Source organism: Argiope bruennichi, chromosome 1, assembly GCF_947563725.1.
Source record: "Argiope bruennichi chromosome 1, qqArgBrue1.1, whole genome shotgun sequence".
Lineage (NCBI taxonomy): Eukaryota > Metazoa > Arthropoda > Arachnida > Araneae > Araneidae > Argiope > Argiope bruennichi.
Genome location: NC_079151.1, coordinates 118,726,970 through 118,749,718, shown reverse-complemented (window position 1 = coordinate 118,749,718; position 22,749 = coordinate 118,726,970). Strand labels below are relative to the sequence as shown.

General features: G+C 25.6%; 2 protein-coding genes across 3 annotated transcripts in view; one reads left to right on the top strand and one right to left on the bottom strand.

The window, feature by feature from the left end:
• The first annotated feature begins 382 nt into the window (after positions 1 to 382).
• Positions 383 to 12,240, top strand: LOC129979305 (cysteine/serine-rich nuclear protein 3-like). Of its 2 annotated transcripts, none has more exons than XM_056090704.1 (3): positions 383 to 504; positions 5,441 to 5,786; positions 8,121 to 12,240. In XM_056090704.1, the coding sequence occupies exons 2-3, from the start codon at positions 5,465 to 5,467 to the stop codon at positions 9,623 to 9,625; spliced, it is 1,827 nt and encodes a 608-aa protein (XP_055946679.1). In that variant the 5' UTR covers positions 383 to 504; positions 5,441 to 5,464; the 3' UTR covers positions 9,626 to 12,240. The 2 variants fall into 2 exon arrangements, with proteins under 2 accessions (XP_055946679.1, XP_055946678.1); XM_056090703.1 differs by lacking the exon at positions 383 to 504 and adding an exon at positions 3,563 to 3,793.
• A 2,516-nt stretch (positions 12,241 to 14,756) lies between these two features.
• The window catches only part of LOC129964590 (DIS3-like exonuclease 1), a 35,408-nt gene continuing 27,415 nt past the window's right edge, over positions 14,757 to 22,749 (bottom strand). Inside the window, exons 16-22 of the mRNA XM_056079113.1 lie at positions 22,139 to 22,234; positions 21,868 to 22,020; positions 19,880 to 20,029; positions 19,504 to 19,608; positions 18,428 to 18,742; positions 17,812 to 17,919; positions 14,757 to 15,020 (exon numbers count right to left, since the gene is read on the bottom strand). Coding sequence (XP_055935088.1) covers positions 14,874 to 15,020; positions 17,812 to 17,919; positions 18,428 to 18,742; positions 19,504 to 19,608; positions 19,880 to 20,029; positions 21,868 to 22,020; positions 22,139 to 22,234 — 1,074 coding nt within the window. The 3' untranslated portion in view covers positions 14,757 to 14,873. The remainder of the gene's footprint in view (positions 15,021 to 17,811; positions 17,920 to 18,427; positions 18,743 to 19,503; positions 19,609 to 19,879; positions 20,030 to 21,867; positions 22,021 to 22,138; positions 22,235 to 22,749) is intronic.

Below are 22,749 nucleotides of genomic sequence, written 5' to 3'. Positions count from 1 at the left end.
TTTGATTCTATAAAACTTCGCCATTAGCTTCTCTGCCAAATTTTAAATAATCAGCTTTCTCGAAATTTCCGTGTAATGTTCTTTTCCTCTTTGCATGACTAAAATTTTCTTATGTCCTTGAATCATTATCCTGGAACGAATTTCATATTGTACTACTACTGAAAATCAGTTTTGTTTAAATGATAATATTTTCAATAATCGGAAGAACAAATAAATTTATTAGCTAAATTTGTGACTGCTAAAAAATCATCAAATAAATTTAATTCGATTTTACAGGCTAAACATCAATATTTGTGACCCTAGTTCAAAATAATAAAATTGTCATTGACGTCATGATATATCTATGACGTATATGGCAGCAATTTTTGGCATCTTATTTGTGGTTCATTAAAATGAAACCTGTGGAAACGCGGTTTAATTAGTTTATTTCTGTTTTTCTTTAAAAACAGAGATTGCATTTGTTTTCATCAGTATTAGAGCATCACATGTAATCATTTTAGACTGGTAAGTTTAAATTAAATTAAAATATCCAGTTACTTAGTTTTATCTGATTTTTTTTCTTTTTAAATCAGTGAATAAGTGATGATGTTTTTTCAATATACAGATCGACAACGGTGTTACTGTTTTAGATATTTAGTGAATACTGTAAAATTGAAGAACTTTCTCATATCAGTTATTTAATTAAAATAATATAATACTAGCTACATATAAGACTGTTGTATGATTGAAATTAATTTTAATAAAATTATATTAATAATTGTAATAAATTAATAATTTTAATAATGATGTATTTTTAAAATTGAATTATTTTGCAAATCAAGACTAACTTGTGCGCTTAATTTGTATATATATATTTCGTTAAATAGGCATGATTTTGCATAAAACTGAAGACTGTTTCTTGTCTGATGCCGATTTAGCTTTTGTACGATAAAGAAATTTTTTTTTGCTTAGTATTTATTTCATCTATGAAAGATATTGATAATCAAAATGTGTCATCCCTAATATAAAATACATTTTGAATCGCCAAAAAACAAACAAACAAACAAGAACTATATAAATTTTAGAAAATTTTCATGAATGAATTGACTTATTTTACAATAATGAAAGAGAAAAAGTATTTAAATAAAAAGCATATTATTTTGTATGATTAATAATTTTTATAAAGTCATTTTTATTATGTAGAAAAATGTTAAGGAATGGAAAAACAGGCAGCTTTTATCAGTGCATTGGAAACTACCAGAATTCATTATAAGTTAAATATCAAGTAGTCAAATTTGATTTAAAATTATATGAAAAAAATTGCAGTAAATATTAGATACATATTAAAAGTAACACATTTTTGAAAGATATGTTTCAAAGATAACACATTTTTCAAGAAGGAAATGTTTATGTACAACTTCAATTAGTTTTTAAAAGTTCTTTTGCTCTTTTAAGAAAAAAAGATTGGTTGTTAAAATTGTTTGAAAGAGAGTAGCAAATATAAAGGGCTGTTCTCTGAATCAAGTTTAAAATTTTGCTACTAAATTTAATTTTTTTAAATACTGTAAGAGGCATATAGATATAGTGCTTCATCTAGAAATTTTGAATTGAATGTTCTGTAAATATTAATTTAAATATTTTTATTTATATATATGTTTGAAACAGTAAAAAAAAATCAAGTGATGCTTGTTTATGTATGGAAATGAAAGAGATCAAATGATATAAGTTTTAAATTTGTTTAATGTTAAAGCATGTATTTTTTCTTATAAAAGTCGGTATTATTGCATATAAAAATGTTGAAAGTATTAAAATTTTTCCCTTCTAAATAATATGAAATAAAGAATTATTTTTAAATCTTACTAATGAATTAAATTGAGTGATATTAAAAAAAAAGACGCTGTAATCTTTTGTATTTTTGAAATAAAAGTTGTGCTTTATAGTTTGATTTAAAATTGGAATATAAACTATTACTCACTTCCAGTTTAGAGAAATAGGACTTAATGTTTTCTATTGAGACAAGATAGTTTTTCTATTTATACTTTAAAATCTCAAAAATATTTTTATAAAAAAAAAAGGCAATAAAATTTATGAAAAATTATCTAGTAACTTTAATTTCAGTTCAGAAACAAACATGAAAAAATATTTTATTAGATGATCCTTCAAAATTCAATATATAGATACTGACTTCTAATATCAAAAAAATTCATGATTTGTACTTTTGTTATTTTTTAAATAGAACATGCAATTATTGAATTAATAGTATAAATGTATTTTTATTGATTTGTGAATTTCATTACTAGAGCTGAAAGCTACAAATGCTTGCTTTGTTTGTACATTAGTTAATATAATTTAGATTGAATATTTCAGTATTGCTTCATTTTAAGGGTGTTAAAATTTATTATGAATGTCAAGTAATTTTGGATCCTCAATACTTTTGTGAAATATATATACATATAACTTGATTTTTTTTTTGTTTGTTTAACTGTGGTTCTGTTTATTAACTTATTTATTTTATTTGTATGAATTAAGTGCTCCAAATTTTAAAATTTAATGTTAATTAACTTCTAAGTTTCTAGTAGATAACAATCTTGCAGTACTTTAATTTCCATCAGTTTTGTAAGTTTAGATCAAAGTACTGTAAACCCATTACTTGAAATTAATATATATCTTAGAATAATTTATCTTAATGATTTTAATGTATTGAAAGCATTATAGACTTTAAAAAGAAATTTATCATACTTACTCTAGAGTTTCATAAGAGCTTTGAATAAACAATGTCCATATTTCCCTTTTATATACATTTGAAAGATATAATTATCTATTAAAGAATTATATTTTGCTTCAAGCTTTGTTTAGTGAAAAGCAATTGTATGTATATCTTGTAAGAACAATTTGTGTGTATATTTTTTCAATTATTTTAGCTTGATATATTGTTTGCTTTTATCAAGAAAACTCTTTTAATTGTTTTAATTTCTTATTTTTATGAAGTTTGTTATTTTTATTAAAAAAATATAATAATAATAATATATATATTTTTAAATTTAATATATTTTAATTTTTAATCTTGACCTAATTCAGAATTTAAAAAAAAGAATATATTTGATTTATAGAAATTCTTTGATATATGTTAAAAAAAGGCAAGCTTTTGAAAAAGATATGAATTTAGGATGCTTAAAAAGAAAAAAATCAAATATCTACTAATTTGGATTGTCACTTCTAATGAAACTTAATTAGAAATTTTATAAAGAAAAAAAAAGATATTTTTAAAACCTTAGGTAAAAATCTTTAGCTAATAGAGAATTTATGTATATTAAATTGTAGGAGAGGGCAAATGAAATTACAAGAAAACACATATTCTATAAACCATTCATGTATTTGTTTGGGTAAATATGCATTTTATTTCATAGCATTTTTTAGTATGTAAAAAAGAGTAATATTTTTAAGAGGTTTCTTTTTTAATATAAAAGAAATTTTAAAACAATATGTTATAAAAGTCAATATATATATAATTTTAAAATTAATATGTAATGATTTTAATTTCTCTAAAGCCTGCCTCTCTGCGCCCTAGACTGCAGTAGTCCCTCTTTCCCTCACTGCCCACCTACCCTTCTGCAGTGGGAGAATCCATTGATTGAGAAGGTACACTGAAGCAGAGCAGAAAGAGAGAGAGAGAGAGAATCTCTGATCAATAGTTGTTGCTAACTGAATTCCCTTTTAGCATTCTGCATTAGTGCCTGAGTTTCTTGTAGTTTTCATTATGTGTTTTCTCATGCTGTTCTGTCATCTATCCCCAAAATATGATTGATAATTTTATGTAAGTATTTTTAATGTAAGGATGCTGAATATTTAGAATATTTCTGATTCTGAAGGATCACTACGGAATTGAAGAGAATTTTCCTATCTTCCTGTGTATAGTCTTCATCTTTTGGAAGTAATGTTGTTATTTGTCAGCATAGTGAGCTGTTCCAGAAATGGGATCTTCCTGGAATTTTCTAATGTTCTCCCTTGTATTTTGAATTGGAATTTATTAAGTAATTTTTAATAAGCAATGTTTAAAAAATATTCTGAATAATTAGATTTTTTTAAAAAGCTACCCTGTGATTTGAAAATGATAATATTTTTAAAAAATTGAAGAAATATGTAAACAAAAATATCAATTTAACTAATTATAAATATCATAAAATTTTTCAATGTGATATGTCTTTGTTTCGTTGGAGAATTTTTTTTGTAGGAACTTCATATTTATATTTCTTTTTATTTATATATTTTTCATTAATTTTAAATTAGGTTATTAACAATTTATAAATATATTTTATATTTATATCATTATTATCAACATGAAAAAAGCATAATTAGGATAAAATTAATTATATGCCTGTTTTTATATTTATAGTATAGTACTTGAATATAATTTCCTGATTAAATTAAATAATTCTATGCTTCATTTAGTTTTATTTCTTTAGATATTTTTCTCATATATATTTCTGTAAAAATGAAATATTTCTACATTTCATTTCTTATTTCATTAGATTTTTCTCCTTTCAAATATATATAGTATAAGTATTTAAAATTTTTTGATTATAGAATTTGATAATACATTTTTTAAGTAGTAATTAGCAAATTCAGTTACTTATTTATCAAAAATTAATTTCACTTATTTCAAAATTCCATTTTTAAATTACAAGTTTAATTATAAAAACAAATAATTTTTATTTGAGGGAATGATAATTTTTCTGTGTATATAAAAAAAGGCAGTTTGATAATAATTTAGTTGGTAAATAGTATTACTTTTTTTCCTTTTTTGAGCTACATTTAGGATAGTTTTTGGGAAAATTCTTTATGATCAAATCAACTTTTTTTCTCTAAGATTGAAATTTACTTTTAAGTGAAGACTCCATTGGCCATCAAAATGCCATTTAATTGATTTAAAAATGTTATATTAATTTAGATATTTAGGGGTAAGTAGATATTTCATTATAAATGGATTTTTTTGTTGTCTTATTTTGTGAATCTAGCTTATTTTTTTAAATTTATTCTTTTCGAATTAAGCTTTGGTGTGATATAATGCATGATATTAAATGCATTGTTAATATGTGAGAGATATACATTTACAAAAAGTATTTTCAAAAAATATTTCAGTTCCAGAAATTTTAAATATGAGAAATAAATAAAAAAAAGCATTTATTGTATTAAAAAAAAAAGACTTATAAATCCTTATCACTAATGCATTAAAAAATTTGTCAGTTTTGTGGTAATTTAATATCAAATTTATATTTGTGATGACAATTTGAGAAAAATATCTTTTCAACCTGATTAATTTTTTTCCAATATTTATATTCATGGATGTATACTGAATTTAAAAAATGTGATGTATCCTTTTTTTTAAGAGTTATTTAATGATTCATGCTATGTGAAGGTATGTATTTTATGAATTTTTTAAAATTTTACTGTTTGTTTGCAGAATTTTATGTAAAATCCCATCATAATGCCAAAGCACAAGTTTGATGAATGCATTGCCAGTGACAGTAAAGGAGCAGACTCCGAGGACTGCTGTTTGGACAGCTTTCCCAGCAGTAGTGATGTTGACAAGGATGATACAAGTAACAGCAGCCTCAAGTCTGATGAATTCAGTTCTGAAGTTCCTACACATAACTCAAACCCTGTCTTAGAAGATACCTCTGACAGCGATGAGCCACCCAAGAAACGAACGAAAAAGAAAAATGTTTGCTTTGCAAATGTTACTGTCTATTATTTCCCACGAACTCAAGGCTTCACTTGTGTTCCAAGTCAAGGTGGATCCACTCTGGGTAAAATAATTTAGGTGTATTTTTAAATGAACTGATGTTTAACACTCGAAAGACAAGCATTGTAATTTGGGCTACAAACAGATTCAGACATTTAGGTTTTAAAAATTCTTTGAATTTATAAATAAATTTGTTTTTTTTTTTTCTGAATTATTCATGAAATATGCATAGAAAAAATTTTTTTACTCATTATTTTGGACATTATAAATGTGTCTACCTAAAAAGAGAAATAATCATTTTGTCTGTTGAAAAAAATAATACAGATTATGATATGTTTTCTGATTTATTTTAAATTTACTTGCATCCTACTTATCTTTATATCACCTACATTTGATTTTGATTTGATTGGAAAGTTTATAAATAAATAGTGGTTGTAGTAAAAAGCTCCTGCTGGTCATCTACAATTTTTTTCTTTTTTGTATTTGTAAATATTTGCTGTTATTGGAACAATTTATATTCATAACTCTTGTTGATTTTAATTTTGATTCACTCATTTCTCTATTAAAAAGAAATCTCTTGAAAAAATTACAAATGTGAAATCTATATGAAATTGATTTTGATTTAAAATCTTATTTATCTCAAGATTAATATATTCTTGATATTTAGTAAACTTCAGGAACTGAATGCTGAATTTTCACAATATTTCAACAAAGCAATTTCTTTCCCAAATCAGAAAAGGAAGAAAATTGATTGCTAAATGTTGATATTTTACATGCCAGTACTTCATGAGAAATAAGTCGAAAGTAAAAATGAAGGGGGCTTAAAATGAAGTAACACACTTGGAAAAATCAAGAACATCTTTCTCTTTCAAAATGAGTAAAAATGAAATTTTGTCTTTCTTAAGTATATGAAAAATGTTGTTTTTCTAACATTAAAGAATGCATTTCAAGATTATATATAATAAAAGTGTGTTTATTCTTCAATGTTTAAAGAAAGAAGAAGAAAAAATTATTTTGAGCAATATTAGTATGTATATGAATTTTGAATATATATTTATTTAGTTGTATTAAAGAATTGAGTGACACAGTTATGCAAATAAGTATTAATTTTCCCAAAAGATGTAATAAATTGGCAGATACATATTTTTATCTAAAAAATATTTTTGTGTGAAGAATTTATTTATAAATAGTTCTAATGAAGGTAATATACTTTAATTTTCTTTACAATGAACACACACTCCTATTATGTCTTGTTTGACAATTAAAAGGTTTTTGTTTTTGTTGAGGATATTGAAAGATCCATCTGATAAATGAATTTTACAATGATCATGTTACGTTTCCTATGAATTCTGATATGCATCATTGATTAATTCATTCAGGCATCATTAATTTTTTAAAATTCATTCTTATCTAAAACATACATAATAATCATTAACAAGTTAACTTATGTTAGTAAAATAAGTTAGCATTATCATTATTTTTTCATGTTTTTCTTGTTTATTGAAAAAAAAAATGTATATGTCAGCATTGAAGTTAAATTTTCTTTTTAAAATGGAATAAGGCATTTTTTTTAAAAAAATTGAATTTTTTTTTTAAAATTTTGATTTATTCAGGTAAATATGAATGTATAAGGATCGGTAATACTTTTGAAACAGCTGATATATGAATTATTAAATCTAATGCATTCAGAATTTATGCAGTAAGAAATAGTTCTTAGGCTTGTTTACTGAAAAAGTGAAAATTTGACAAAAATGTTATTGTAAAAATTTACTTCTTGTTTTTACAGAATGTATTGTGTTAGCTAGTTTCCAAAAAAAATTTTAGTAAAAAAGAGTGATAAATGTTTTCAGAGATAATATAATTTCAGATATTTTTAAATAAGTATGCAAAAAAAAAAAAAAAAAAAAAAAAAAATCAGTATTAAATCTTGATTATTATTGGCTATAAACTGAAGAAAATTTAAAATCTGAATTTTTGAACTCTACAAATTATATTCTTAAAATTCTTGATATTTTTTTTCATACTGAATTAAGTTTGTAAATTTTATTTAATCTCACATTGGCATTAATTTTTATTTAGTCTTCCATTATGTATCAAAATTTGAATACAGAATTTGTTTCTCTTGTCATAGTCATCTGCTAGACTTCTGGTAACTAGTGGATAACTTGACAATTAGTAAAGGCTGATAAGAATAAGGAAGCCATTATATGATTTCAAGGTGCCAAAGTCTTTTCTTTTCTGTTATTACCAATAATCCCATTTTGAAAAAAAAAAAAAAAAAAAAAAAGAATTTCTTTCAACTTTAATATAAAAGTTAATTATGAAATTAAAAGCAGTATCATATTAGTTTATATCACAATATTACTATTTTAAATTAGATTTCTTAAATATTTTTTAGGAATGGATCAAAAACATAGCCAAATGAGAATGTTCTCGATTCTGGAACATGCTGAGGAACAGAAGAGAGTGCATCGAGAGTTGATAAATCACCAACGACGTTTGGCAAAGTACCAGTCATCTACTTCTGATTCTGATGACAGCGAAGACATCAGTGATGTTTCAGATTCTGAACTTGAAGCTGACAGTTGCTATTTTCTGCAACCTGTATCTATTCGCCAAAGAAGAGCTCTTTTACGTGCATCTGGAGTACAAAAGATTGATTCCTTTGAAAAGGAAGAATGTCGCGATATACGATCTTCACGTGAATTCTGTGGTTGTGAGTGCAAGATATATTGTGATCCTGATACTTGCTCTTGTAGTCAGGCAGGCATAAAGTGCCAAGTAGACCGATTCTCTTTTCCGTGTGGGTGCAGTCGAGATGGATGTGGGAACATTGCTGGCCGAATTGAATTCAACCCACTTCGTGTTCGTACTCACTTCATTCACACTCTAATGAGGTTGGAGCTAGAAAAGAAACAGGAGCAACAGCAGTTGGCAGCTAAGGCAGGAGCAAATAACTTTTCTGTCTCATCTCTATCATCATGTGATTCATGCAGCTCATTGTCTAATCCCTCTACTGCATTTACATCATGTGTTCCATCGCCATCATATCTGTCGATGACTTCTACCTCTTCCATTGAGAGCAACAGTTGCATTGTCAACAGTCCTTTGAAAGAACAGGTTTCTGCATTTATGGCCATAAGCGAATCAGAGAAAAAGACTTCTAGTGATATGTATGCATCCCCTTTTAGTCCTCCAGAAAGTTCTTATTCTGAAAACTCTGATTATTCCAGTGATGACTTAGACTCTGATTTGGAGACATCTTTGACCACCTCCACGCTTCCGCGGACTCGACCATCCTTGACAGATGGTGTTGCACAAACAAATGATTCCAAATTTTTAAATCATTTTACCAGTAAAGAATGTACTTCTAGTAATGATCTCAGCATAAGATGCTACTATCCTACCGAAAGTACATTTCCTCCATTGGTTCAACAGGATAATCAGTTCTGCAATGGTACCTCAGTAAATTCTCTAGAACGGAACAGTTTCAGCAATGCTCATTCTAGACCTCCAGATTTTGATCCTCAACATGTAGAACCTCCTCTGAAAGCTGAATCTCATGGTTACAATTCACAACCTCTTTCACCTAAACCAATAGAAGCAATAGCAGAGGAAGAACAGTGTTATACAGATTTGAGTTCTGTAGTTCCTGGGACCAAGATGGATTTGTATCATGGATTACTGAGCTCCAAAGTTCAAGATGTCACTGCCATAAAACCAGTTAATCTGGAATCAGAAAAAGTTTATAGTACTTTGGTGGAAAATTGTCCCCTTTCTATTGGAAGAGAGTCACAGAAATGTTCCATTTCCCAGCGTGTTGAAAATGAGAGAAGTGACGAACCTGGAGAGAATTTAGGAGAGATTATTAAGAAAACAATCGTGGAAACAGTCTCAGCATGATGGTGACTTGTATTAGAATTAATCTTTTTTAAGTTAAAGGAATGGCATTTTCCTACCTTTATTTATGTTAATGTTTTAAAAAGCTTCATGACTTGATGTTTCATGTCAAATCACATAGCAGTTTGTCTTCATTGAAAGTAATAAGTACCTAGACAACAAGAATAAAATTTTGTACCCAAGTCTTATAATGTAAAATCCAATGTTTGTTGTTTCACATTTTACTCTTGCTGTCAAGGTACTATTTGCTACCATTACTGAACATAACTGACTATCTATGACAAGGTATCCTGTTTTCCTCCCTTGTAAACACACTTGCATTTTGCATCATCAAAAGTAATTCAAATTTTTTTCTTTATTAATGGCTATCATTCAGCCAACTTTCTGTATTTTTATTACTAAATTTAATTTAGAATGTCTTTTTTCATGTTTCAGTTGATTTAATTATTTTAAAAATCAGAAAATGATTTATTTGCTTTTTTTTTTTAAAGCCATACGAAGATTCGATTTTTGTTTTAATTTGAGAAGGTTGTTGCATACAATATGTATTCTTCTTTTCCCATTCATTACCATTTTAAATGGAAAAATATTTTTTTTTAAAACTCATCTGCAATTAAGTTATCATGTATTCATATATTTATTATCATCATCATCAAGTAATTTATTTTTACAATGTGAAACAATTGTACTATCCCCATTTTCACTTACAATTCTCAAGTGTGTATTTATTTTAGCGATTTACACAGTTTGCAGAATGCAACTATATGTATTAAAATACAGGGCAATGTATTCAATATTGTATGTAATATTAATTTTTGTTTCAGATATTTAGAATGAACTCATGAAAACAAATCTTTTACTTAGAAAGTCAAGCAGTATGGGAATATATTTAAGAGGAATTATTAATTCTAAATATATAAATTGATTTAAAAAAATCTATATATTTAATGATTCAAAATTACAAATTACATTCATTTTTTTGTATTTGAAATAATATCTTATTTGATGTTACATATGGTTTTACTTTGATTTCCTTAAAGCAATTTTAACCAAAACTAGATAAAAAATTTTTTTCACTAAATGTTGACAAACTAGCAACATTTGAAATACCAATTCTGCTCTTTTGATGAAGTGTGTATTAAAACTACCCAATTCTTTCAATTCTGTTGATTAATATCAAGCTTTATTTAAAATCTTTCTCGCTGTATACAGCTCAAAACTGTTCATATATATAAAGGCTATCAAATACAGTTAATTTCTTTTGGATCTTATTGTTTAATCTAAAGTAAACTATTTTTGTTGGATTTGTTTGGAAACCAATCCTACAAATTATGATCTATATCACTTTCTATAATTTAATTTTGGTAGAGATAAATAAGGACAAAGTTTTGAATAAAGTGATATTCAAGTACTTTTTATATAGTGATGATTTGATAGATATTTCTTTTCTTTCTAGATTTTTTACAAATTTGAATTTTATTCATGCAGCCATTGTGATATTTTAAACATATTTTCTAAGAATTGGTTTTAATTGTTTCAAAGATTTCTAACTTGTTTCTTATTTATTCATTTTCATACTAAGAAGCACCCCCCCCCTGGCTGTTAATGTAACTCTAAACAGTTACTTAAAAAAAAAAAAAATGGTATGATTTGGAAACTGTACTGTAAAATTAAATGGAATATTTCATATTGTTTATTCCTTTGATTTTATGATCAGGCTTTACTAAATGTTCTTTGAGAAGTATTTAATATATTTTAATCAAATATTTCTTCATTTTTACTGTTGAAAGAAATGGGCTTTTTCATGGATTATTGAACAATTATAAATTAATGAAAAACCTAAACTATAAATAGAAGCTCTATACGGGTTGAACTGCAGATTGCTGTAATTTTTAGTGAAAACATATGTGGAAGATTTTTAAAACTTGTATTTATGCAATGATTATCTAGACATGTGTTCAGGTTAAACTATATAATAGCAATTTTTAAAAAATTATTATTTCTCGAAGTAGGCAAGTAATATTGATAAAGAGAGAAATTGTGGTTTCTTGTATATTAACCCCTCTATCAAAAATTCTTTATAAATGAAAAATATTTCTAAGAAGTTTTTGTACAATCAATGTACAACTTCTAAGAGCATGGTTTAGTAAACTTATGTGTAACTCAGGGTTCTAATTATCAAGGAAATAAAGATATTTACAATCTGCTTCATAAATTAATTTCACTTACTGGTTAATAAATATTGTACTTTAAAAAATAGCTTTATTTGCTCCGTGACGTCTTAATTCTGTGTCATTTGTTGACGACAACTTTTGTTATGTATTATCAGAATAAATAAGGTTATTGCACATGAATTTAACATTCTATTATTTACTGGTTTTTGAATATAATTTCTTTGATCTGCTATTGATAGCTTTTAACATGCTCATAGTTGTTTGTAAATCATGGACCATTTTATTATATTAAATTTATTAAGAATTGGTGTGAAAATAATTGAAAATTAAACAATGTATTTTTTTGTCTCTATATATTTGATATTGAATTAAGTTTTATATATTTTGATATAATTTTTATTTGAGAAATTATATGTTTTTATTATTTTTAAGTCTTTTCTATATAGAAATATCTCATTTTGAAAAAAACTATAGTTAAAAAATATTTTTTATTTCCTTAGTAAGGAAGTTATTGAATTTATCTTTTGTGATAAAATGTTTTAAAAGCATTGTCTTTCATTGTAAATTTCAAGCTAATTTTCTTTGTTGAAGCTTTTTCCATAATTTATTAACGTCTGAATATTTAAAGTTTTTATTTATATACTCTGTTACCTAAATGTGATAACTTGGTATATTATGAGTTTTTTTTTAAATGGTGCTAATTTCTAATTATGTTTTATTTATTGCATTATTATTTGTAAAATTATTCAATCATTCACACGACATTATAGATGTAGATTGAGTGTTTCATTCAATTCTCAGGTATTATAAGTATTGTGTGTTTTTTAATTATGAAAAGAATAATTCCATTTTCATTAAAACATGTTATCAAATACCTTAAAGCCCAATTCATTCAAGACATTTTATAAAATTGCATAATATCCTTGTAGTTAAGAATAGACACTTAGTAAGAAATATACATTATTAAATTTATTTATTGCTGTTTTTTTAAATAATGGATTTGATATGTATGCGTAGTCTTGCACAATTTGTTAAAAATTACTTTAAAAGTCTTTAGGGAGTTTGAACTGATACACAGCTCTGAGATATAAGTCAATTTATTAAAAGAACAACAAAGAAAATTTTTGGAATAAAAATCAATCTTCTTTTTTATTTGTCATTTCAGTTAGTGTTTCTAAATTTAATAGGCAAGAACAAACAAAAAGTTAAATACAGTTTAACCATATAAAATGAATTATTTTTTAAATCATGTAAAATAAATTCTTATTAATTTTATATATTGATCATGATAAAAAAAAAAAAAGAACTGTTATAGGTTTAAATAATGGTTCACATTTAAGCTCTTACAAAAGTTAAATATTATAGTATCATCTTAAAAGGGAAAAAAAAAAAAAGTTTTTCTTTCCCAACTTGAATGTCAATACTGTGCTTAATTGCATAATGCAAAATGTACATTAACACAAAAATTCTTTTTATTTTTTTTTAAAAAAGCACCTGGAATTAGTTTTGATTGTTTTTTCTATGATGTATAGCAATAACCTAATAGTATGCTGTATTTCCCCCTCTTTGTTTAGTCATTATATTTATAGATTTAAAAAGGTATGAAATAGTGTGTAGTTTGAATATTATATAAAGCATATTTTCTCCAAGATTAGATGCAAGTGTTCTGTTAAAACTGTATTAGCTCTTAATGCAATTTTGTTTCCCCCTTTTAATTGGTAAAATTACAATGTAAATTTAGATTAATGAACTTTAATGGCATAATAAACCAACCTGTAATTTAAAAATACTTTTATTGTGATAAAATAAATATATTTTTCTGATAAGAATTTAAGACAGCAACTTGCATCTCCTTAAGTATATTCTATTCTTGCATCAATCACCATGTTTGTGTGTGAAGTTAAAATGAACGGTTCTTTCCAAATTAAAACTATGCATATTTTGATATAATTCATATGACAGTATTGAAGAAAATGAATACATTTTTTTTATAAATTCCTTTTATGGGTGTACCGTTCAAATATTGATATATTTCTCAATATATTGATGAACATAAACACCATTTTCTTCATTATTCATTTAATTGTTTACAGCAACTAATGTAGACTTTGTAGTGGCAAGAAGTAGTATATGTTGTTTAGAATTTCCAGGTGCAAACTTACTGAAAAAGTGATTTTTTTTTAAATTATGCAAATTAAATTCAACAGTCCCAAATAGTTGTATAATTTCATGTTAATGCAAATTGATAATTTTTTTTTTAAACACTGAAATATTTCTTAAGCCATGAACTGAATGCCAAAATTTGTTTTTAGCACAAGCAAGCGCGTCATACAAGTTCATATTGCATCTGACTGTCCATTGGAGTTACTACATGCATAGGTGTAATCCTTTTCTTATTCTGTGTAATTTTTCAGTGTGTACTAGTAATTTTAAGATTTGTATATATATATATATAAATATACATACATTAAAAACAATAAAAATTAACTTGGCAAAATAATTTGTTGTATTGGTTTATTTCACTGGATTGCATTTTTCTCAGAACCAATTTTTATAAATTATTACTTATTAAGAATGTTTAAGACAATTTGTTATTGTAATATAACTTATCAAATTGCCTTGATAGATTTAAGAATTTGAGATTCTAGTTATGCAGTTCTTTACATTAATTTATAATTTTCCAGAAAATTTCATTCAGCAGTACATTAAAGAGTTTACATTCTTCGTGAAAAGTATTTTTTATTATATCAGATTTATGATAGTAATATTATTTTTTAAATTTTCTGCTTAAACATGAAGTTCTTCCATTAGGTAATACACACTGTTCCAATACAAAAACAATTATTTCTTGCAAGCCCAATTACACATGTATGCAATTATGATAAAAGTTATAAAGCTTTTTTATAATTTATTCTTTCAAGAGGAATTTCAGCATCTAGAAGTAATTAGTAACAACCAGCAAAAACATCTATCTTTTATGTATTGTAAAAAAAACCACATAAAATACATACATATATACATAAAAAATAGTAAAATGCAATTTATACAAATCTTATTTACATTACCAAAATAATTCATTATTCACTGAGTGTTAAGGCTCGAATTTTTTGTAGAAATAAATACATATTAAATTCTTCAGTTTTCTCAGGTACTGGTTTAACATTTTCAGTTGCTTTGGTTTCAAGTTCTTCATCTTTATTTTCCCTCAGAGAAGACAGATCGAACTAATTCAAAAATAAAATCATGAATTGGAAAGGTGACATTTCATTTAGTATCAATAAAAATAATTAAAGTAATAATTTCAATAATTCTTATCTTAAATTCTTGCTCACATTTTTGAGTACTTAACTGTACATAAGGAAATATAATATCAATCTTTCATTAAATAAAATTTTTCATAGAATCCATTTTTTTTCATAAATATTATTTATTAGTATTAAATAAAATTGTTGAAAAACAAGTTCAGCTCTACCATAAAGAGAAACTTTCATGTTCTTTGAATTTCAAGCTCTTATAATAAATACTAGATTGCAATATGTATTAAGTTATGATAAATTTATTATTAAGCATGTTAATGAATTATTAGTGATTAATTGTAAATAGGGATATTACTTAAAATACATTAAAAATGTTTTCTTTTTTAAACAATTAAAATTCCATAAATTTAAAGAAACAAATTTTTATTTGTAATAATTTTTATTTTTATATAATTGTTTATTGGTAAGTGACATAATTTTTTTTTTACTTATAAATGTTAAGAATCCTTTTAATGGCCCTATTAATAAGAAGACAGGTAAATAATATTTTTGAAGATACTGGATTGAGTTGAATTTATTTCTTCAATCACTACCCAATATTTTCGTAAATTAAACCAATGGGACTTCCTTCCCCTCTATCTTCTCAAACAGGAAAGCATTGTACCGTTTTACGTTATTTTTCATAGTACAGTGAAAAGGCACAAAAATCGAAATACATATTAAGATGATAGGCTCTTCCATTTGACCAAATCGAATTTTGTAATATATTTACAATTTTGATATAAGACAATAACGAATATTTAGCCTTTTACATTTTTGTGTTATCATATTTAATCAACCGTGAATATTCAGACCAACAACTGATCATTTATTTGGCAAATTTGGTGCAAAATTTGGTATATTTTTCAATTCTGGTGATAAAATTACAGATGAGGCAGAGGCAGAAGTTTTCTGAACAGGGGGAAAACAAAATTTCTCTAATTTGCCTTTAAAATTACTCAGAATAAATTAATTGCATATTTAAAAAGTAAAGTAATTAATTATCCAGTTGCTAATTTATAATAATTAATTATTCACAAATGATATGATATTCGTGGCTGGGATAGCCTGGTCTGGTTGGTAGGGCATTGGACTCGCATCCCTTAAGTTGTGAGTTCGAACCTCGCCGGCTGAAGACTGTTCATGTTTGTGGTGCTGGCACACATGTAAATCTGTCGTGATCTCAATGACCTCTGTGTGAAGAGTAATACCACTGGTACAGGTTCTGAGGTTATCGTTTGCTGATTCAGGTCTAAATTACGATCTGTGGATGAGTGAATGATATGCATGCATGAAGTCCGCCCCGTAAAAAGGATTGTAAAGCATGAGTTGTTAAGTCATGGTCTTGGCCCTAGTTGGAGCCACTGTAAAAACAAGATCCACTCACTCGGCTTAAAAATTGCAGACAGATAACTGTCAGCAGGCTTGTAAAGTGATATTCAATAATATAACTTCGAATGAAATGTAGCACACAGATATTGGAAACAAATTTTCACATTATTATTTAAGTCTTATAACAAAATAAATTGAATAATAATTGAAATATGTGAAGATAATTAATAACTTATTATTAAACTTATGCTAATTGGATGGATGTTATATGAAGTGAAATCCGTTAAACCAAATGTTAAAGAATTTTTTGAAATTAAGTTTGGTTTGTTCACCAAAGTATCAATTGTAATTATTGTTGTTATTTTTAGTGAAGTAAATTCACTATTTCTGAATAAAAATTAGATATTAGTATAAAACTGTTAATTAAAAGCTGTTTTGAATAATTTTGCTGTTAAATTTCTAAATATAATTTCTTTTTAATTACAAGCTTTTATTTTTCTATTTTTTCAAATTAAATTATCTATACTCTTTTAGAACAAGAGTTATATAAAAAACATGCAAAGTATCCATGCATTCTAAAATTCAAGCAAATCTTTTAAATATTACTATTGTTTAAAAACGTGTTGTCTTAAGTTTGATATGCATTAAAAAGTAACCGTTGAAAAAATTTAAAAACATAAATGAATGCTAAAATTAACTTATAAAATACAAAAAAAATAAAAATAATTTTAATAAAAATTTCAAAACATGACAGGTGAAGAAATTTAAAATTAATTATAAAATTGTCTTTTACTTTAATACCCCTTACCCTTCAACATTTCCAGCAAGTTAGCATGACAGATTGCATGTATTTTTTTAATATAAAAAGAGTATTAAGAATGATCAGTTCAAATTTTCTATTTAACAGATTTTATTTTGAAGTGTGACAAATATTAAACTTTTTTAGTTAGAGATATTCTGTTTAACTGAAAAAATAAATTGTTCTTTTTTTTAAATGATCAAACGTAAAACAGAGTAAAATACTTAAAACTGATTTTATATTTAAAATTTTATAGTAGGAAATGAAATGAACATGTATCTTATGTAGCATTTGTATTATGCCAAAGGTTTTCCAATGTAGTAGGGGGAAAAAAAAACAAAAACAGCAAGATTTTTTTTTAGTTAAAAGAGTGGAGGGAGAGAAATGACTATCAACTTATTACATATTAAAAGAAAAATGAAGGAAAACGTTGCAAACATTAGCAAATATGAATGCATATATTTTTAGGTTTTAAAAGCATGCTTTTTTCAAATATCAGACGACTTTTAATTTATGCCAAAAATATTCTGTAGGAATGTAAATAAATTACCAACTATCCATTAAAAAAATTTAAACTATTTGACTTACTTTTTCTTTTATTATTTCATTCCAATCCTTTGAATATGGTTTATTATCAACCAGTTCAAGCACAATTCTGTTTAGATGAGATCTTGATTTTTGAACTTTTACACATACCTAAAATTTCCAAAAGTATTTGTAAAAAAAATAAAAGAATTATGAATGTAGATAAACATTTGAATGCAAAATTCTACAGAGGATATAAATTTTTATATAAGAAACTGCAAATCAAAAAGTTGCCACAGACTTAAAATATATTTGAATATTTCTTTCAATAGAAAAGAAGCGTTATAATTTTTATTACACACATATATATATTTAGTGACACAAATATATACAAATGATACCCCCCCCTTTTAGTTATTGTGTTCCTAAATCGACAGCTAAGATTCGAAAAATGTGTTTTTCAGACCTAGGGAGGAAATTCATTATTCGAAGTCAAACTGTTTGATGATTACAATATTTTCTCTTGGCATAATAGAAAATAAAAATAAAATATTTCTAGCTGTATAAAATTTACTTCTGCCTGGCAATAAAATTATTTTTTTCTTTGTGACAGGAAATTAAAATCTGTATACAACAAAATGAATGATTAATTGCTCAATTAAAATAACTTTTAACTCACTGTAATATGGTCAAAAATTCGATACTGTTGCAAGATTCCACCAGCACAAACAGTTAAACAAGATTCAGCGTTAGTCAGATGACCATCCACCCATTCAATAGCATCTTGGACAACAGCCACTTTTCGATCTTTATTACATAAACACACGGCACCCTTGATGCCATACTTGGGAATGAATACCAGAAGTCCATTGGCTCTTAAGGCATAGATAATGGCATCAACAAGGCAAGGAGATGAGTTTTCTTGCCCACTTAATTCTTCAAAGTAGAAAGTGAGGAAAAGTTGTTGAGCATCTTTTTCCAAATCTTGAGCAGCCTATGCCAATGGAAAAAAGTAAATGTAAAGAGATATGAAAAATATGCACATATAACCATATTGAATGCAATAAAGTATATTTTATTATTAGAAAATATGGAAATTTAACTTGTTACATTAACCTTTCTTTTTGAAATAATATACAACATTCTTTACTCAATTTATTTGGTTAAGGTTTTAGATGAATTTCACTATTTGGTTAGATAACAAAGACAACATCTGAGTTTTGGTATAAAGACCATATGATAACTTTCATCCATTCAGCTCAAATAGTTTTTGAATTATTGTATTCATAGACTGACAGACAAATAATTTTAAAAATATGTTTTCCAAACTCAGGAATGTTTTAAATGTGGATATTCATCAAAGTATTGCATTAGAATTTTTAACGACAATAAGACTTTGTATATAAGAAAGTAAAAAAAGAATAAACTTCTTTAATAAGTACAAGATGTGATATCTCTTTTCAATAAGGTCAGAATTTTTTACTGCGCTGTTTCACAAAAAATAACATCAAACTAAGACTTTTTTTTTAAAGAGAGTAGTTTTATGTTAAATAATTTTATATACATGGTTTTTCAATCATCTGTTATTAATTTTAAATATATTAACATAAAATTATTTAGCTATATATTTAAATAACAATGAAATCAAAGTGCATGCACTGAAATAAATAAAAAAATTTAAAATGTTGAAGTGTAAAAGTTACAAAATTTCAGGGAAGTAAGAGGAAAAAAAAAAGAAATAAAGAATGAACTTACTCTATGCCTGATATTCATATGATTACATAATTTTTCTATTTCTGTTGAATCCATGCTAAGATTAGAATCTGTTTCTTTAACAGCTGCAAGTAGAAGTCTGTGAACCTGCAAAGAAAATATCAACATATTTAGATAAATAAACAAAAATACAATAAATATAATACAAAGCAGCATATTTCAAAGGGATAAGGAATATTTTAGGGTGAAAATTGCCATAGATGGCACAAATGGCAAAACATTCTATTACAAATTCAATTCAGCATCTACTTCTAAAAACAATTTTAAAGTAAAACTTCAAGAAACAAAGAGAAAAATTAATCACAAACAGATAAAACAATAAATATTTAATACACTTTAATTAAACAGATATACTTACTAAAATATCAGCATATCTCCGAATTGGTGAAGTAAAATGTGTATATCGGTCAAGTCCTAGACCATAATGATACAATTCTGGTAAGCTGTAACAGCCAGTGCAGCAGTATGTAGCCTGATTCATAGTTTGAGTAGCTAAAATGCGAAAAATCTGAAAATACAAAATAAAACATGTAGCCGATTATATTGTAATACTTAGCTTCTGAGTGCACGTATGACATAACCAATATATAAATATCAAGTAAAGTCTGAATTTAAATACGAGGGTAAGTCAGAACTTAGATCATATTGTGCATATGTGAGAAATAGACAGAAATAGCAATGGCATTCTTATGAAACTGTATGTCGTTATTCTTTAAGAGCTGATGATTGAAATTAAAAGGCTCTGTTGCGGTCAATTTATTATCATGGGCAATGATACAATTTTTATACACTACAATCTTCTGGCAGTTGGGCAGCAAGAGAAACTTTGTGCATGTCAAGATACAATGTAGATTTGCTCAGAAGAACATTTGAAACTGTCGCATATCCAAAATTTTTTGAAAAAGCTCTTTTGGAATGTTTTCAATTCCCCCTCCCCTCCCACCAAACAGTCCGATTGGACACTTATTCATTACTAGCAGCTTTTGGGAATCTACTGTATTGTTGAGAATATTGGACATATTTAATTTCATTAAATCACTTAGATGTAACTTCATATTCATTATTCTATTAAATTATTAGACATTAAAGCCAAGTTCCTTTAATTTTTACATATGTTTAGTTTATTTTTTAATGAAGACCAATCCTACGACACCATCATGTTATTAAAAATGTAAATATCTTTCATCTGATATTCATGGCATTTATTTTGTAACTACACAATGTTAAATTAAATTCTGCTTCTTTAGCTTTCAGCTGTGCATGAAATCAAGGGACTAAATCTCTAATGAAGCAATGAAAATGTTGGAAATAAGACAAAAAGAATATTTTTTAAAAATTGTCAAAATTTAAAAAAAGCACAAATATTAAATTAGTATCACAAAAAAAAAAAAAATTAAAGAATTGAAAAAATTTAAGATGACAGAAAAACCATTTGTATGCTGAAATATTTCTGGAAATTATGATGAAAAAATGCTAATATTTTACTAAATTTTTATTTAAATAAAATGTAAGAAAAAAATTGCAACATGCTGCTTATTTCCAATCTCTAAAATATATAGGTGCCAAGTTTGGTAGTTGTAGGTCAAACAGGCAGGCCTGTAGATTGCAAACACATACATTCATTTTTATTAATAGTAGAGATGATTGTATTCTGTATTGCTGTAACAATATTGCCATAATTATGACAAATAATGACTTCATTAAAGTGTAATAAGTTCTATCAAATTATTTATTTATATACTAATGTTTAATTTTTTTTATTAAAATAGAGAAAAAGGGTGTAGAATTTTATTGATAGTGAACTACTTATTCTTCTCCATACATTACTAACGTGATTACTAAACTACTCCTTCATCTACTGCTAATGGATTGAACAGATCATCTACTTCTAACGTTTCTGGCAAAACTATTGGACAATTAGGTAAAGTTAACAATATCTTTTTCAAATATGCTTATGATATGTGTACTGTTACTTGAGAAAAATTACATTATTACAAAAATGTATGCACTAATAGCATATAATATTTCAGAAATTTTTTTTATTAAATGTTCAATAATATAATAGTTTTACATTTTATTAAATAATGAACAGTTTTTGAAGCTTAATGTTACATATAATTTTGGATTTCATTCTTTAACTGCAGAATTTTTAAAAAAAGTAGTCTAGTTAAAAAAAGAATTAAAGAAAAGGGTTAAAATTTATGAAAAATAATATATAACAAATCCTTTACAATTTAAGAGTTAATTTACATAAACAGCAAGTATTTCCAAAAAAAAAAAAAAGCATTTTTAGATTAAAGAATCTATGACTGTTAATTCAAATGCTAAGATTTAAGAAAGAATTACCTGATTTATACTAGGATCATGAAAGTCAACAGCCTTTTCTAAAGATGCAGCAAGCTCTTTATTTGAATGGATATTAAGACTAAAGCCTTTAGATTTGGCCAATTTCTGGAGTTCAACTAAATCGGCTTCTCTTGGATTAGGATGTCGTCGAAGCTATAAGGTAATACTTAACATAAAAAACAAACAAAAGATTCAGACATTATCAGGTTGATAGTTACTTTTCCTAAAATGTCTAATTTTGCAAACATTTTCAAAAAAATTGATAACTTACTACAGCTTGGGAAGGATATACATCATTTATCTTCTTAGCAACCCAATGATTAGCAAAAATCATACATTCAGCTACTGTTTTATGAATTGCTAATTCCTAAAAAAATACAAATGATGTTATTGAGTATATACAAAATATGTAAAGTGAAATATAAAAAAACAACCAGATCCATTAATAACAAAAAGAAAAATTGAGTTGAAAAGCACGCTATTTAAAAGAATTAATTATAATTTAGTAAGTTATGTTCTTTTTTTTAATATATTATTAGAAAAAATCCAATAGAATCCTACTATCATAGTTTTAGATTCTACAGATATATCAATCATATCATTTTTGAAGAAGAGGTCATATATTACTTTATGCTATTTGAAAATTTAAAAAAAAACATGTCTTAATATAAAAATGATTAGTTTTAATGAAAAAATATATAAACTTATTATTTATAAAACATAAAATGCATGTTGTTTTTTTCAATACATCATTAGAAAAAATCCAATAGAATCCTACTATCATAGTTTTAGATTCTACAGAAATATCAATCATATCATTTTTGAAGAAGAGGTCATATTACTTTATGCTATTTGAAAATTAAAAAAAAAAAAACATGTTTT